The sequence below is a fragment of the Thalassophryne amazonica genome, chromosome 6 (assembly GCF_902500255.1).
Source record: "Thalassophryne amazonica chromosome 6, fThaAma1.1, whole genome shotgun sequence".
Lineage (NCBI taxonomy): Eukaryota > Metazoa > Chordata > Actinopteri > Batrachoidiformes > Batrachoididae > Thalassophryne > Thalassophryne amazonica.
Genome location: NC_047108.1, coordinates 19,953,141 through 19,971,285, shown reverse-complemented (window position 1 = coordinate 19,971,285; position 18,145 = coordinate 19,953,141). Strand labels below are relative to the sequence as shown.

The window sequence follows — 18,145 nt, the reverse complement described above, 5'->3', positions numbered from 1 at the left end:
GGCCCAGCCAGAGCCCAGACCTGAATCCGACTGAACACCTCTGGAAAGATCTGAAATGGCTGTGCACCGACCTTCCCATCCAACCTGATGGCGCATCAGAGGTGCTGCAAAGAGGAATGGACAAAATTGCCCAGAATTAGGTGCACCAAGCTTGTGACATCATATTCAAGAAGACTTGAGGCTGTAATTGCTGCCAAAGGTGCATCAACAAAGTATTGAGCAAAGGCTGTGAACACTTATGTACATGTGATTTCTTAGTTTTTTATTTTTAATAAATAAAAAAAAATAAAAAAAAACTTTTCATGTTGTCATTACGGGGTGTTGTGAGTAAAATTTTGAGAGAAAAAAAATAATTCATTTTGGAATCAGGCTGTAACATAAAATGTGTAAAAAAGTAAAGTGCTGTGAATACTTTCTGGATACACACACACCTGTTCTTGGTTCTTTGAGGTTCCTGGCAATGGTTCTGAGTTTGTTCCTGTGCTGTGGCGTGATGAACCTGCTGAGAACCACAGCCTCTGTGTGTGTGTGTGTGTGTGTGTGTGTGTGTGTGTGTGTGTGTGTGTGTGTGTGTGTGTGTGTGTTGTGATGGGTGTGTGTGTGTTGTGATGGGTGTGGCCTTGTTTCAGGTGAGCCGGCTGCCAGTGGAGAGCTGTGAGCAGTATGGCGGCTGTGCAGCCTGTCTGGGGTCAGGTGACCCTCACTGCGGCTGGTGCGTCCTGTTCAACAAGTAAGAACAAGAACCCACTTTGAAACGCTGCTGTCAACTCCGATCACCACAAACTGCACTCTGATGTTTCCTGTTTTTATGTTTAACTTTTTCATTTATTTTCAGGAGGCTGTAGAATTGTATTTTCTAGAATCCCAATTGCAATGAAGTTGGGACATTGTGTAAAATGTAAATAAAAGCAGAACACAATGATTTGCAAATCCTCTTCGACCTATATTCAATGAAATACACCACAGACAAGATATTTAACCCTCTGGAGTCCAGGGTATAGTTGGCCATTTTTGACTACTTTTGGTTTTACCTTTATAATTTACCTTTAAAAAGTGTTTAAGTGGCCTTCTTTGATGTCATCTTTTTTCAGCACAACCTCACTTGTGTGACTTTACAGTTTTTCATTCATTCTGACCTACTTTATTAACACAGTGAACCTAAAATCACACAAAACATAAAATCTTCAAATGTAATTATAAATTGTACATTTCAAAAACATATTCACATTTCACAATAAGATTTAGAATTTCAAAAACATATGTACAAATATAGTGCAGGAAATGCTAATGCTAAACTATTTAGAATCTGATGCCAAAATAAATATAAATATATACGAGGTCTGTTAGAAAAGTATCGGACCTTTTTATTTTTTTCAAAAACCATATGGATTTGAATCACGTGTGATTGCATCAGCCAAGTTTGAACCTTCGTGCGCATGCCTGAGTTTTTTCACGCCTGACGGTTGCGTCATTCGCCTGTGAGCAGGCTTTGAGTGAGCACTGGTCCACCCCTCTCGTCGTTAAGGAAATGGCGGAATGATTTGGAGCTTTGCTGCATCAGTTTTTTCCTGAAACTGTGAGAGACCTCCAGGTGGACACCATTCGGAAAATTAATATGGCTTTCAGGGACGATTTTATGGGGATTACACAGATTAAGGAGTGCTCCAGCCGGTTTAAAGACCGCCCACAGCGCCTGAGAGCGCGGCGCGCTCCGAGCGCCGATCGACAGGCTGACACCCCGCTGAAACAACCAGATCATTTCCAACGTGAAGGCTTTGTTGATCCGGGACGTCGTCTGACTTTCACAAAAAGGCAGAAGGCGTGGACATCAGCACTTTTTCGGCACATTCCACTGTTACAGGAGTTTTTTTCATGGAAAAAGAAGCGGATGAATGCGCCACCGTGCCGCTCATGGCGCGGGACAAAACCACCTCCATGTTGGTCTCTCAGGATGGCTTTCAGGTGGCTTTCAGACGGCTTCCGGTTGCTTTTCAGTCGTGTGAATATCCGAGAAATTGAGCATGAGCTGGACATGCCCCAACATGTCCTGTGAGGCTTCATCATGGCGTTGCTTTGCGCCATGCGGCTCCGCCGCGACGCGCGTGATTCCTCCGCACGTCTGTCTCAATGTGCCGAAAAAGTGCTGATGTCCACGTGTTCCGTAATTCCTTGTGCTAGTCAGACGACATACCGGATCAAGACAGCATCCAGTTTAGAAATGAACGGCACATTCCACTGTTAGAGGAGTTTTTGTCATGGAAAGAGGAGCGGAGGAATCCCGCGTGTCGCGGCGGAGCCGCATGGCGCAAAGTGGAACAGTGGAATGTGCCGAAAAAGTGCTGATTATCAGACAAGATCAGACGACGTCCCGGATCAACCAAGCCTTCACGTTGGAAATGATCTGGTTGTTTCAGCGGGGTGTCAGCCTGTCGATCTGCGCTCGGAGCGCGGCGCGCTCTCAGACGCTGTGGGCGGTCTTTAAACCGGCTGGAGCACTCCTTAATCTGTGTAATCCCCATAAAATCATCCCTGAAAGCCATATTAATTTTCCGAATGGTGTCCACCTGGAGGTCTCTCACAGTTTCAGGAAAAAATTGATGCAGCAAAGCTCCAAATCATTCCGCCATTTCCTTAATGACGAGAGGGGTGGACCAGTGCTCACTCAAAGCCTGCTCACAGGCGAATGACGCAACCGACAGGCGTGAAAAAACTCACGCATGTGCACGAAGGTTCAAGCTTGGCTGATGCAATCACACGTGATTCAAATCCATATGGATTTTGAAAAAAATAAAAAGGTCCGATACTTTTCTAACAGACCTCGTATAAATGTAAATATAAATGATAAATTTCAAAAACATACTGTATGTACAATGTAGTGCAGGACATGCTAAATTATTTGTGCCATTCAAAACAAACTCTGTCCAACACAACACAGAGGGGGACATCGCAGGCCTGATACTTCCACAGTGTGTCACTCCTTGTTGCCCACCTGAAGGCATCGTTGGCACCTCAGTCTGCCTTTTGTGGCCTTTTAGTGAAGATCTGTGCCTGTCACAATTGACACAGAAACGTGGCTCTGGCTCCTGTTCTGTGGGACACCTATTTTGTCTGTGCCACACAATTGACACACCAGCTTCACCATAAAGTCCTTGTGTGTCATGGGCTGCACTTGCTTGACACTGCTGATGTAATGCAAGATGAATGCATGTGTGGTTGCAATGTAGAACAGGGAATAACTCACCATCCAGTGTCCATCCTTCGCATCCTTCACCCTTCTCTGCACTGTCTCACCCAAAAACGCATGATGGATGGTGGAGCACACAGACACCTTCCATGTGTCCATCCACTTTACAAACACCAGAGGCCCCTCTCTTATCCATCTTATAGATCCTCTTTCAGATTTTTTGTGAGAGCATTTGTCCTCCCTCTGGGGCATCCTCGTCTGTTCTCCCTGTATGTGCCATCCATCCATCCATCCATTTTCTTCCGCTTTAGCCGGAGATGGGTCGCGGGGGCAGCAGCTCAAGCAAAGCCGCCCAGACCTCCCGATCCACACACACCTCCTCCAGCTTCTCCGGGGGAACCCCAAGGCGTTCCCAAGCCAGCCGAGCGATGTAGTCCCTCCAGCGTGTCCTGGGTCTTCCCCGGGGCCTCCTCCCAGTGGGACGTGCCCGGAACACCTCTCCAGCGAGGCGTCCAGGGGGCATCCGGAAAAGATGCCCGAGCCACCTCAACTGACTCCTTTCGACGTGGAGGAGCAGCGGCTTGACTCTGAGCTCCTCCCGAGTGACCGAGCTCCTCACCCTATCTCTAAGGGAGCACCCAGCCACCCTGCGGAGGAAACTCATCTCGGCCGCGTGTACTCGCGATCTTGTTCTTTCGGTCATGAGCCAAATCTCATGACCATAGGTGAGGATCGGAACGTAGATCGATCGGTAAATCGAGAGCTTTGCCCCCCTACTCAGCTCTCTCTTCACCACGACGATCCGATACAGCGACCGCATCACTGCAGATGCTGCACCGATCCGTCTATCGATCTCACGCTCCATCCGTCCCTCACTCGTGAACAAGACCCCGAGATACTTAAACTCCTCCACTTGAGGCAAGGACACTCCACCGACCTGAAGAGGGCAAAGCACCTTTTTCCGGTCGAGAACCATGGCCTCGGATTTGGAGGTGCTGATTTTCATCCCGGACGCTTCACACTCGGCTGCAAACCGCCCCAGTGTACGCTGAAGGTCCTGATTTGACGAAGCCAACAGAACCACATCGTCCGCAAACAGCAGAGATGAGATTCTGTGGTTCCCAAACCAGACCCCCTCTACACCCTGGCTGCACCTAGAAATTCTGTCCATAAAAATAATGAACAGAACCGGTGACAAAGGGCAGCCCTGGCGGAGGCCAACGTTCACTGGAAACAGGTTTGACTTACTACCAGCAATGCGAACCAAGCTCCTGCTGCGGTCGTACAGGGACCGGATAGCCCTTAGCAAAGGACCCTGGACCCCGTACTCCCGGAGCACTCCCCACAGGGTGCGCCGAGGGACACGGTCGAACGCCTTCTCCAGATCCACAAAACACATGTGGACTGGTTGGGCAAACTCCCATGAACCCTCGAGCACCCGATGGAGCGTGTAGAGCTGGTCCAGTGTGCCGCGACCAGGACGAAAACCACACTGCTCCTCCTGAATCTGAGGTTCGACCATCGGTCGAATTCTCATCTCCAGTACTCTGGAATAGACCTTACCGGGGAGGCTGAGGAGTGTGATCCCCCTATAGTTGGAACACACCCTCCGATCCCCCTTCTTAAACAGAGGGACCACCACCCCGGATCCAGAGGCACTGTCCCCGATCGCCACGCGATGTTGCAGAGGCGTGTCAGCCAAGACAGCCCCACAACATCCAGAGACTTAAGGTACTCAGGACGGATTTCATCCACCCCAGGAGCCTTGCCACCGAGGAGCTTTCTAACCACCTCGGTGACTTCGGCCTGGGTAATGGATGAGTCCGCCTCCGAGTCCCCAGTCTCTGCTTCCTCTTCGGAAGACGTGATGATGGGATTGAGGAGATCCTCGAAGTACTCCTTCCACCGCCAGACAACATCCCCAGTCAGGGTCAACAGCTCCCCACCCGCACCGTAAACAGTGCTGGTGGAGAGCTGCTTCCGCCTCCTGAGGCGTCGCACGGTTTGCCAGAATCTCTTCGAGGCCGACTGATAGTCCTCCTCCATAGCCTCCCCGAACTCCTCCCAGACCCGAGTTTTTGCCTCTGCGACTGCACGGGCTGCGGCACGCTTGGCCTGCCGGTACCTGTCAGCTGCCTCTGGGGTCCCACCTACCAACAAAGATAAGTAGGACTCCTTCTTCAGCTTGATGGCATCCCTTACTTCCGGTGTCCACCACCGGGTTCGGGGATTGCCGCCGCGACAGGCACCAGAGACCTTGCAACCACAGCTACGAGCAGCCGCATCGACAATGGAGGTGGAGAACATGGTCCACTCGGACTCCATGTCAGACTAAGGGCAGTTCCAACCTCCATGACCAGTAAAAGATCAAAGACCGTGACGTCGCCTGGTATGGCGGAGCCGGGGTCCCACCCTGGAGCCAGGCCTGGGGTTGGGGCTCGCACGCGAGCGCCTGGTGGTTGGGCCTTAGCCCATGGGGCCTGGCCGGGCTCAGCCCGAAAGAGTGACGTGGGCCCACCCTCCTATGGGTTCACCACCTGCAGAAGGGGCCATGGGGGTCGGGTGCAGAGAGGATTGGGTGGCCCGGCGGCCCGGTCCATGCTCACAGCCCCTGGCTGTTGTGACGTGGAATGTCACCTCGCTAGGGGGGAAGGAGCTTGAGCTTGTGCGGGAGGTTGAGAGATACTGACTAGAGATAGTCGGGCTCACCTCCACGCACAGCTTGGGCTCTGGTACCCAACTCCTGGAGAGGGGCTGGACGCTTCATTTTTCTGGCGTCGCCCACGGGGAGAGGCGGAGAGCTGGGGTCGCATTGCTTATTGCTCCCCAGCTCAGTCGCCAAGTGTTGGAGTTCACTCTGGTGAACGAGAGGGTCGCGTCCCTACGCCTTCGGGTCGGGGACAGGTCTCTCACCATTGTCTCGGCCTACGGGCCAAGCAGCAGTGCAGAGTACCCGACCTTCCTGGAGTCCCTGGGAGGGGTACTAGATAGTGCTCCGACTGGTGACTCCATTGTTCTCCTGGGGGATTTCAACGCCCACGTGGGCGGCGACAGTGAGACCTGGAGGGGGGTGATCGGGAAGCACGGCCTCCCCGATCTGAACCCGAGTGGTGTTCAGTTGTTGGACTTCTGTGCTAGTCACAGTTTGTCCATCACGAACACCATGTTCGAGCACAAGGGTGTCCATAAGTGCACGTGGCACCAGGACACCCTGAGCCGGAGGTCGATGATCGACTTTGTAGTCATATCATCTGACCTTCGGCCACGTGTCTCGGACACTCGAGTGAAGAGGGGGCAGAGCTGTTGACTGATCACCACCTGGTGGCGAGTTGGATCCGCTGGGAGGGTAGGAAGCCGGTAAGACCTGGCAGGCCCAAACGTATCGTGAGGGTCTGCTGGGAATGACTGGTGGAACCCTCTGTCAGCGAGGTCTTCAACTCCCACTTCCAGGAGAGCTTCTCCCAGATCCCGGGGGAGGTTGGAGACATGGAGTCCTGTATGTGCCACATGCCCCAAATTTCATGTTAGCCAGGTCCATGAACAGTTTGGGACTCATGTAAAAATTGTCCATGTAAACGTGGTACCCAGTACCAAGCAAGGATTGCTGGTCAGGTTCATGACCACATCTTATGACAGCCCGTGCTCACTTGTGGTCACAGTCTTGCCAGTGCAAATGGTGAACTTGAGTGTGTATCCATTACTTGAAACAGTTAACACAAAAAGTTTCATGCCCCATTTTGTTGGTTTGTCCTTCAAATATTGAGTCATTCCAGTTGTTGCCTTCATCGCCAGCATCCTTTCATCCACTGCCAGCTCCCTCCTTGGGTGGTAATAAGCCTGGCAGGCACTGAGGATGTCATCATAAAGAGGCCTGACTCAAAACCTGCTATCATTTCATGACCTGCTATTACCTTTTATCATTTTCTACATCCTCATCTGGCTCACTTAGGTGGATGTTCCAGAATATTGATCTAAATTTGTCTCTGGACATTACTTTAACTGGAAAAGGCACAGACAAAATATGACTTTGTTTCCAGTAGTCCTGGAGACTTGGCAGTGACACCAACAACATGTATATCAGAAGTCCAAAATATTTGTACAGATCTTCCATTTCAATGTTTGTCCAGTTGTATTTTTTCCCCTAATGCCTTGTTTTTTGCAGCAGTTTTACTGGTGTTGTTGCAAATTGTTCATTTGCAGAAAAAAACAAAAGAAAAAGGTCTTTTGGACTTTGGGTGGAAAGTGTATCAACCTGGACTCCTGGTGTTCTCCCAGGCTGAAATCTGCTTACTGCTGTGTTGCAGCAGTCAGCGCTGGGGCGTGTCTTTACTGCGCGTCCAAGCAGAGATCTGGATCTGGAATGAGACGTGTGTGCTCCGACCCTTTCTTCAGATCTCCGTGCGCACGTTGGTGGATCCACCTGCTTTGGTTGCTACTCTAGAACAGAAGAAGGATCATCTCTTTCATGACCAGAATCCTCACTGTCTGTTTCAGACTCTGACAACATGCATGCTCCGTCTTCCTCCAGTTCAAAAAGTAACTGAAGCGCTTGCTCCACATTCATAAAACGCCTCATTTTTAGAAAAAACCCCAAACAACAAAACACTAACCACACATGCTTCCCACCAGTAACAAAGAGAAAACGCACACACAATTAGACCCCCGTACGGTGGGTGGGCTGTGATCAAACACATGTGGGGTTACTGACTTCTGATTGGTGGAAAATTTAAGGACCCAACCAATGAGGAAGAAGGAGTCATATTTCTTCCCACCACTGTTGCTGCTGCAGTAGAGAAGGAAATGAAATGACAATAATATTTATGAAAATGCATGGTGTAAAAAAATTTAAAAAGTGCTGTAAAGGTTGAAGTTTCCACGTTCAACATGCATTTAAAGGGAGCCTCAGAGTGCAGCAGATTGTTATGTCCGCTTAATTAGGTCATGTGACTTTTTATGTGAGGGCGCGTCATTCGACTCCAGAGGGTTTATCTTCAAACTGATAGACTTTTTTGTTTTTGTGCAAATATTTCCTCATTTTGAAATGGATGCTTGCAACATGTTTCAAAAAAGCTGGGACAGTGGTATTTTTACCACTGTGTTACATCACCTTTCCTTCTAACAACATTCAGTAAGCGTTTGGGAACTGAGGACACTAATTGTTGAAGTTTTGTAGGTTGAATTCTTTCTCATTCTTGCTTGATGTACGACTTCAGTTGTTCAACGGTCCGGGGTCTCTGTTCTCGTATTTTACACTTCATAATGCGCCACACATTTCAATGGGCGACAGGTCTGGACTGCAGGCAGGCCAGTCTAGTACCCACACTCTTTTACTACGAAGCCACGCTGTTTTAACACGTGCAGAATGTGGCTTGGCATTGTCTTGCTGAAATAATCAGGGAGGTCCCTGAAAAAGACGTTGCTTGGATGGCAGCATGTGTTGCTCCAAAACCTGGATGTACCTTTCAGCATTGATGGTGCCATGGGCACTAATACACTCCCATGCCATCACAGATGCTGGCTTTTGAACTTTGCACTGGTAACATTCTGGATGGTCTTTTTACTTTTTTGTCCAGAGAACACGGCGCTCATGATTTCCAAAAACAATTTGAAATGTGGACTCATCAGACCACAGCACACTATTCCACTTTGCGTCTGTCCATTTCAAATGAGCGCTGGCCCAGAAAAGGTGGCGGTGTTTCTGGATGTTGTTGATGTATGGCTTCAATTTGCATGGTAGAGTTTTAACTTGCACTTGTAGATGTAGCGACGAACTGTGTTCCCTGACAATGGTTTTCTGAAGTGTTCCTGAGCCCATGCGGTAAGATCCTTTACACAAATGATGTCGTTTTTAATGCAGTGCCACCTGAGGGATCGAAGGTCCCGGGCATTCATTGTTGGTTTTCGGCCTTGCCGCTTACTTGTAGAAAGTTCTCCAGATTCTCTGAATCCTCTGATTATATTATGGACTGTAGATGATGGAATGTTCCAAACAGGTGTTATTTGAGAATTCATCAACTTTCCCAGTCTTTTGTTGCCCCTGTCCCAGCTTTTTTGAAACGTGTTGCAGGCATCATTTCAAAATGAGCAAATACAATAAAGTTTATCAGTTTCAACATTAAATATCTTGTCTTTGTGGTGTATTCAATTGAATATAGGTTGAGGAGAATTTCCAAATCATTGTATTCTGTTTTTATTTACATTTCACACAACGTCCCAACCTCATTGGAATTGGGGTTGTGTGTGCGTACACACACACACATGTATATATATACACTCAACAAAAATATAAACGCAACACTTTTGGTTTTGCTCCCATTTTGTATGAGATGAACTCAAAGATCTAAAACTTTTTCCACATACACAATATCACCATTTCCCTCAAATATTGTTCACAAACCAGTCTAAATCTGTGATAGTGAGCACTTCTCCTTTGCTGAGATAATCCATCCCACCTCACAGGTGTGCCATATCAAGATGCTGATTAGACACCACAATTAGTGCACAGGTGTGCCTTAGACTGTCCACAATAAAAGGCCACTCTGAATGGAACCCGTCCTTCTGTCTGCACAGAGGGGGCGGAGCCAGGAGATCTAGCAGATGTGGTGCAAAAACAAACAAACAATAAAACAACTAAGAACATTTTTGACCTTTGTGACTTTTGACCCCAACAGGTGCTCCAGACAGGAAGCATGTGACAAGTGGGAGGAGCCTCAGCATTTCAACACCCGGCTGGACCAATGTGTTGATATCTCTGTTACCCCGAGTAACATGTCCGTCACCTCCCCAGCAACACAGGTACGTGTACGCACGTGTACACAAACATGCACACATTTGTACAAACAAACACACAAACAAGCGCACATGCATATGCACCTACACATATGTGCACAATAAACACATGCAAATACAGCTGTGTGTACATATGTACACACATGCATCTGCATTCTCATGCACATACATGTATGAGTGTACATGTACGTATGTACACATATGCATCTACACACATGCACCTGCACACTTATGCACATAGTCAGACATGACCATACACGCATACACACATACACGCACAAGTGTGTGCACATGCATGTGCCAAAGGCCCACACGTGCACGCACACATACGCAGCAACACACTGTCCTCCCCGTTTGTCTGTTCTCCTGAGGACTTTCTGATGTCTTCTCTGTGTCCAGCTGACCATTCAGGTGCAGAACGTGCCGGCGCTGTCAGGGGGCGTGTCCTGTGTTTTTGAGGATCTGAGTGAAACCCCTGGTGAGGTCTTAGCCAGTGGTCAGGTGACGTGTATGTCGCCGTCACTGGGAGACATGCTAACACACCCCTACACCTATGGTATGATGCGCTCGGTGTCCACTTGTCCATTTTATTGTTGATGTAAATATTTCTAACTTCAGCATGGGCGGGCAGCCATGTCGGTAGGGTTCGTTAGTGATGGTCCTTCAGTTTGAGTGAAGTAGAATAATATTAGGTTATTATTGTGTGTGTAGGTGAGCAGCGTGTGGTTCCGCTCAGTCTTCGCTCCACAGAAACTGGACATCAGTTCATCAGAACCAGCTTCATCTATTACAACTGCTCTGTGCTCAACTCGTAAGTCTGCGTCTCCTCCTCCTTTCCCCTTTTTTCTTTCCTCTCATAGCCTTGTGTTCTCCCTTCTTTCCTCTCCCGCATAGCTTCGGCCTCTCCTCGTCTCCTCCCTCTCTCTCGGGGAAACATAATCTGTGCAGTAGGCTCACTGGTTGCCGTGGTAACAGCAGCTCAGCCTGGCTGCAGATAAATTGTGTTTCTCCTCATCCTTTTATTTACTGTCCGCTCCTTCCTTCCTTCCTTCCTTCCTTCCTTCCTTCCTTCCTTCAGATACTGAATAAAACAGCCTGTTTTCTAACAGACGTTATTTTTGGAAACATGACGTACGTATGTCACCATGTGGACTGACGAGAAGAAAAAACTTATTTTCTTTCTGCGATGTTGTGAGAGAAAGAATTTGACATTTTGACTGATTCCAGGACATAAGATCAGATTTCTTCTGAGGTGATTTAAAGCTTTAGTCATTGATGAAGCAGGAACAGCTGGAAGGACGGTATATTTTTCTTTTTTTTTTTTTTTTACCGGCAGCATAAAAAAAAAGAAATCGGTCTACATTTAACTTTCCCAAAAGGGTCTCAGGCGGAGATCATCATTGTCTTCTAAATTCACAATGCAGCTACAGGCGGAACGCTGACAGACACTGAGGATGGTCTTGGTGGCTTCCCTCACTTCGCTCACCCAGCTGTGACGTCTCAAACTCTGCTTTTCTGTGTCCATCTCTTGATTTAGTTTGTAAAACTGATCATTTTGGCCTTATTTTAAAAAGTCAAAATGCTTCAGTCGTTGTTTGAGATTTGTTTCCACTTTGAAATTAAAGAGCTAATCTGTCTCTGTCTGTCTCTCTGTCTGTCTGTGTCTCTCTTTGTCTCTCTGTCTGTCTCTCTCTGTGCGTTTCTCTGTCTGTGTGTGTGTGCCTCTCTGTCTGTGTCTCTCTGTCTGTCTCTCTGTGCGTCTCTCTCTCTCTCTGTCTGTATGTCTCTCTTTGTCTCCGTGTCTCTCTCTCTGTCTGTGTGTCTCTCTCTGTCTATGTGTCTCTGTCTGTCTCTCTCTGTCTCCATGTCTCTCTGTCTCCATGTCTCTCTGTCTGTGTCTGTGTGTGTGTCTCTGTCTGTGTGTGTGTGTGTGTGTGTGTGTGTCTCTCTGTGTGTCTCTGTCTGTCTGTCGCACTCTGTCTCTGTCTCAGGTGCACGTCATGTGTAAGCAGTGTTTTTCCGTGTCACTGGTGTAAATATCGCCACGTCTGCACAAACAACCTACAGGACTGCTCATTCCAGGAGGGACGAGTCAGCGGCATGGAGGTATATATATATATATATACACACACACACACACACACACACACACACACACACACACACACACACACACACACACACACACACACACACACACACACACACACACAGGGGCTCAAAGGTCAGATTAGTGAGTGGACCAGTCCCTGCACGGAGACTTTCTATCACACTGAGGTTGATGTTTCACATTGCTGTTGTTGATGATGATGAAGATTCAGATCTGTGATGTAACACTGAGAAAATAATCTGACCAGAACTTATGACTTGTCTCCTGTGATTGTCACGTTTGACTTTAGATCAATCCCGCATTCCCACAAACAGGTCAGGAACCAAATAATAGACAGTCGTTTGTGATGCAGTAAAGAAAAAGCCTTTGTCTTTTTTAGTTACTGAGCAGAGGTTCAGCTGTTTGAATCCCAAATCAGAAAAAGTTCAAAATGCAAATAAAACTTATATTCTCACATTTACTGTTTTATGGATTATGGATCTGTTATGAAAGTGAGGCGCTAACCCGTTGCTGTCCGTTGATTCACTGAAAGCTGCAGTCCTCATGTGAACAGTTCAGACTGTTTCAAATATTAAATCCATTCACACACGGAGTAAATATAAAATCTTATGGCCCAGTCACATGGCACATGACGATTCCTGAACGAAGGAAAAAAAGCAAAAAAGTCACAATTCGTTGAGAAAACGTGGACGAACAAGCTTTATCACCGAACAGCCTGCAAAGCAAGAGCGCAAAAGGGACAAAAGAGGAACAAAATGAAACTGAAGCTAACATTGATCTCGACACTTTAAATGAAGCGCACCTGGAGCCACTGCTGGAGCAGTGTGTGTCTGCATCTCTGTGTTCCAGGACTCGGTGCTGGGACGGTGCTCATAGCACCTGAGTCCTGGAGAAACTACAAACAGAAGCTGTGGAGATCTGTGCACACGTCGGTGGACCCACCTGCTCTTGTTCCTCGTCCAGAACAAAAGAGGGATCATCTCCTTCATCATCAGAACCCTCACTGTCTGATGATACGCTGCGCACTCCGTCTTGCTCCAATTAAAAAAAAAAACCTCTGGTGTGCCGTGGTCACTGCTGTATCACTGTATTATGTTCTACGCCATGTATATTGATTTATAACAGAAAACTGTCAAAAGGGGGAATAAACATAAGTGTAAAGATGACTGAATATATCAGAGCAGTAAATTGATCAGTCTGTGTGAACGCTGCCATTGACTCCCCATGTGTGGTGATTTCCACCAGCTGATCCACAACGTGAATTCTGCCTTCCAGAACAGCTCTTTGTATAATCATTTGAATCATCTACCTGTTGGCACATGTACATAAGGGCTGGATTGTCATTCCTACACTCATATTGTTATATTTAATAAAAAATAATAAGCGCACACTGGAGCTGCTGCTGCTGCTGCGTTCAAGTACCGTCGGAAATTACACAACTTTTTTGTTGTTTCAAATTCAGCAGTTGCTTGTGGCAAAATAATTAATTGTATCCACACAAAAGATTAATGGTGGCCTTCATAAGGTGCCTGAAGCTGACCCCCAACCCAGATAAAAAAAAAAAATCCAAGCACACAGGCTGAGTTTGCCCTGTAATTTCTGATAGTACATGAACGCAGCAGCAGCGCTCAGAAACGGCTTCTGCACTGTGTGAAAACATTCAGCTGGTCGAATGAAGTCAAACTAAACAATAACATTACACAAACTAAGCAAACGATAAAAAAAAACCTGTCAAGGATGACAGCAAAATGAAATACAGACAAACTGACGTTTTCGTTGCCCTTCGTTCAAATTTTTCGACAGTTTAAAAACGCTGACGAAGCGACCGCTGCAGGAACGAAGCTGAGCGAAGGTTAAACGATGCCAACGAAAGTCCAGATTTCTTGTTTCATTAGGGCTTCATTGCCCTTTGATAAGTGCCGTGTGACTAGGTCATTAATCTGACCTGTTGGTTTCATTCAGATTCATCATCACAGTCTGACAAAAACCTATCCACATAAAGCCTCCTGATTTTGGAAAACGACATCTAAAAATGCTTTAGTTCCTTGTCGTGGCTGCAGAAACGTAGCCCTTTAAAGGAGTCCCTCTATGTTTTGTGTGTTTCTCAGCCTGAACCAGAGAACGCCGGCTCTTTGTGCCACATCAAGAAAATTAAAACAGCGCCTCATTCACTCACGTCAGCGTTTATCACAGACATCAGTTGACTCTTCAGCATTCTGCACGCCATGAAAATAAATCCCATGATCCACCAAGACAAAAATAAAATGAAATTTAAATAATGTTAAATTACTCTGTTTGTCCTCCATGTGGAGGGGCAGGGCCATGCGACAGCATATGTGCGCTCGATGCTGTGCATGCCAACATCCACATGGTCCACCTACCAAACAAAAGGTTTCTGCCAGCGGTGGAAACACAAGACAAGCCAGACTGAACCATTCTGACCCGTACCACTCGGTGGAAACGGGGCTGTCCGTTGGCATGCGCTGGCTAAATTGCCAAGTTGTGACAGCCCCATGAGGAGTTAGTTGCTTTTGATCACTGATGGAAGGAAAAATTTGCCCATGGTTCTGGATTTCCACTCACAGTACCTTAGTTCTTCCTGAGTCCAAGTTCTGCTTCTCCTTCAAATTATCTTGCCGACACACAAACAAACAGCAGCAACAACAAAGCATCTCAGCGGGGGCAATAAGGAGGCAGGTTGTTGCCTCGTTAGCAGAGACAGTGACTCTAATGAGCTGGGGCGTGTCGGAGAGATGATTGGTGTGTGGAGTCCTTACAGGGCCATGGTGACGACCTCTGATTGGCTGTTTGGTTAATGAAAGACAAATAAAAACTTAACTGACATGCAACATCTAATCAGAGCAATTAATGTTAATTACCAGACCATTAAGTTGCCTGAAGGTTGGGTGTGTTTGGGGGGGTGATGGAGATTTGTCAGCCTGACTGAGGAAGATGAAGAGACGAGAGGCGCCGAGGATGAACCTTTACTCCGAACTGAGGAAGGTTCCAAATTCTGAATGGATCAGCAGTAATTGGACATTTGCCTGTTGTGATGTTTGACACTATTCATTCATTCATTTTCTGCCACTTATGAGTCTGGGTCATGGTGACAGCAGACCATGGAACTCGTCCCACACATCTATTTCAGTTTGCCTTATTTCATCATTCACATCAATCAATTGCAGGTGATTGACGAGGTGGATTTGATTTGAACGTGCATGTGGGTGAACGTGCAGGTGATTGATGAGGTGGGTTTGATTTGAACATGCACGTGGCTGAACGTGCAGGTGATTGATCAGGTGGGTTTGATTTGAATGTACACGAGGGTGAACGTGCAGGTGATTGATCAGGTGGGTTTGATTTGAATGTGCACGAGGGTGAACGTGCAGGTGATTGATCAGGTGGGTTTGATTTGAATGTGCACGAGGGTGAACATGCAGGTGATTGATCAGGTGGGTTTGATTTGAATGTGCAGGAGTGTGTATGTGCAGGTGATTGATCAGGTGGGTTTGATTTGAATGTGCATGAGGGTAAACGTGCAGGTGATTGACGAGGTGGGTTTGATTTAAATGTGCATGTGGGTGAACTTGCAGGTGATTGATCAGGTGGGTTTGATTTGAATGTGCACGTGGGTAAACGTGCAGGTGATTGAGGTGGGTTTGATTTGAATGTGCACGAGGGTGAACGTGCAGGTGATTGATCAGGTGGGTTTGATTTGAATGTGCAGGAGTGTGTATGTGCAGGTGATTGATCAGGTGGGTTTGATTTAAATGTGCATGTGGGTGAACTTGCAGGTGATTGATCAGGTGGGTTTGATTTGAATGTGCACATGGGTAAACGTGCAGGTGATTGAGGTGGGTTTGATTTGAACGTGCACGTGGGTGAAAGTGCAGGTGATTGATCAGGTGGGTTTGATTTGAACGTGCACGTTTGTGTAAATGCAGGGGATTGATCAGGTGGGTTTGATTTGAATGTGCATGTGGGTGAACGTGCAGTCAGTCCTGCAGTTTCCACGATCTGCACCACGAGGTGTTTATATTCAGATGCAGTCTGACTTCCTGTGGCTGATCTGGAGACGGCTGGAGCATGTAGAGTGAAACTGGTTGCTATGGTTACTGATAGAAAAAGGCTTTTCAGACTGATTTTAACAGTTTGATTTTGCATTTTCCATTTGCTTCAGTCATCAGTTTGATGTGAAATCAGCAGAGATGTGAGTTCCAGTCTGTCACCGAGTCAGATAAATGTCGAGTGTTCAGCGACTCTGGCACAACGTTTGGCCTTTATCCCAGAAACACTCACACACATGATTTATCTGACCTTGTGAGAACGTGAAACATGCTGAAACTAATTCTAACCCTAAACCAGCAGCCTGGCAGATCTTCATCGCAGTCAGAGGGAATCTGAAAACGATAATGGAGGAGCACTCACACTAAACATTAAATACATTAAACCAGGTGTCTGTGTGAACACTCAGTTAGTGCTAAGAAATCTTCGTGCAATGGTACACGTCACGTGTTTAAAAGACCCGTCACACCTTGACAATTTAGTCAGCGTATGCCAGCCGTATTTAAAAAATTGCTGGCATAAGTCCAATAAGTTAAGGGTAAGTTTTTATAATTTAAGAGCACGTTTTCTCACTGATACACATCCTAACATGCTGAGCTCCTCAAAACATGTTGGGCATCCTGAAAATTTTCTACAAGTGCCAGTGTGATTGTTGGCAAACATTTCTTGCAATTTACTCAGTCTAAATACATCCATTAACGATGGCCACTAATTGGCTGAAAGCTGCAGTCCTCATGCGGACAGACTGTTTCATTCACACATGGAAAAAATATAAAACTTGATCTGTTCATTTCAGTCCAATTCACCATCATAGATGGACATGAATCCACATAAAGCTCTTGATTTTTGAAAATGACCTTGGAAAATCCTTTAATTCATGGCTGAAACAAAGCATTTTGAAGCAAGTCCCTCAGTGTTTTTTTTTTTTTTACACCAGGTGCATTTCTCAGAAGATGCCCGTGTCGCATTCTGAACACACAGAAGTGCAGTGATCATTTAAACTTTTAAAGCGCTGTTGCTGTGGTGTGATCATCAGATGACCTGATTGATCGATCAGGGTGAGCACACCTGATTAATGCACTCTTTAAACATTTAAAGCGCTGTCGCTGTCTGTGATCAACACACCGACAGATCACACAGCACTTCATTCTGATCACACCTGATCACGGTCAACTGGTGCTTTAAAAGTTTAAATCATCCCAGCGTTTCATTATTCAGGTCTGTGATGACCTGATCGGCGGACCTGATCAGGTCTGCTGATCAGGAAGCAGCTGCTTGGTGGCTTAAAAGTTTAAAGAGTCACAGCGCTCCATTCCTTCACGGCAGTGTTTCCCACAGCCAGTCCACTCATCAGCATTCTGCACACAATGCAAATGGTCCACCAAGATAAAAAATGAAAATAACAAAATAAAATAATGCTAAATTACTCTATTTCTCTTGCGCACCACACGGTGCAGTACCGACCAGAACCACTGGGTGGAAACTGGGCTGTTGGCAGACTGGTTAATGGTTAAGGTGTGACAGGGCCTTAACAATAACTATGTGGCCATGATATTTGATATATATTTTCTGCACTTTCTTTGTTTGTGTCCTTCAGCACGAAGTGGACAAAAAATTTTCAAAAAAAGATGACATTCTGCAGACACAAAACAGAACTCTGTGATGTCACTGTGCAGTCCCACAGTCACAGAAATGTCTAAAACAACAGAGGACCCACGTCCATGTTGTATATAGGTTTTTATATTTACAACCCCAGTTCCAGTGAAGTTGGGACTTTGTGTAAAATGTAAATAAAAACAGAATACAATGATTTGGAAATCCTCTTCAACCTATATTCAATTGAATACACCACAAAGACAAGATATTTAATGTTCAAACTGATAAACTTTTTTGTTTTGTGCAAATATTTGCTCATTTTGAAATGGATGCCAGCAACACATTAAAAAAAAAATAAATACTGGGACGGAGCAAGAACACACTGGGAAAGTTGATGAATG

At 46.5% G+C, this 18,145-nt stretch overlaps 1 protein-coding gene across 1 annotated transcript in view; it reads left to right on the top strand.

Annotated features, from left to right (window-relative positions):
• plxna3 (plexin A3) overlaps positions 1 to 18,145 on the top strand; it is a 148,110-nt gene that overhangs the window by 41,045 nt on the left and 88,920 nt on the right. Inside the window, exons 7-11 of the mRNA XM_034171875.1 lie at positions 630 to 730; positions 9,856 to 9,979; positions 10,373 to 10,529; positions 10,685 to 10,784; positions 11,965 to 12,079. Coding sequence (XP_034027766.1) covers positions 630 to 730; positions 9,856 to 9,979; positions 10,373 to 10,529; positions 10,685 to 10,784; positions 11,965 to 12,079 — 597 coding nt within the window. The remainder of the gene's footprint in view (positions 1 to 629; positions 731 to 9,855; positions 9,980 to 10,372; positions 10,530 to 10,684; positions 10,785 to 11,964; positions 12,080 to 18,145) is intronic.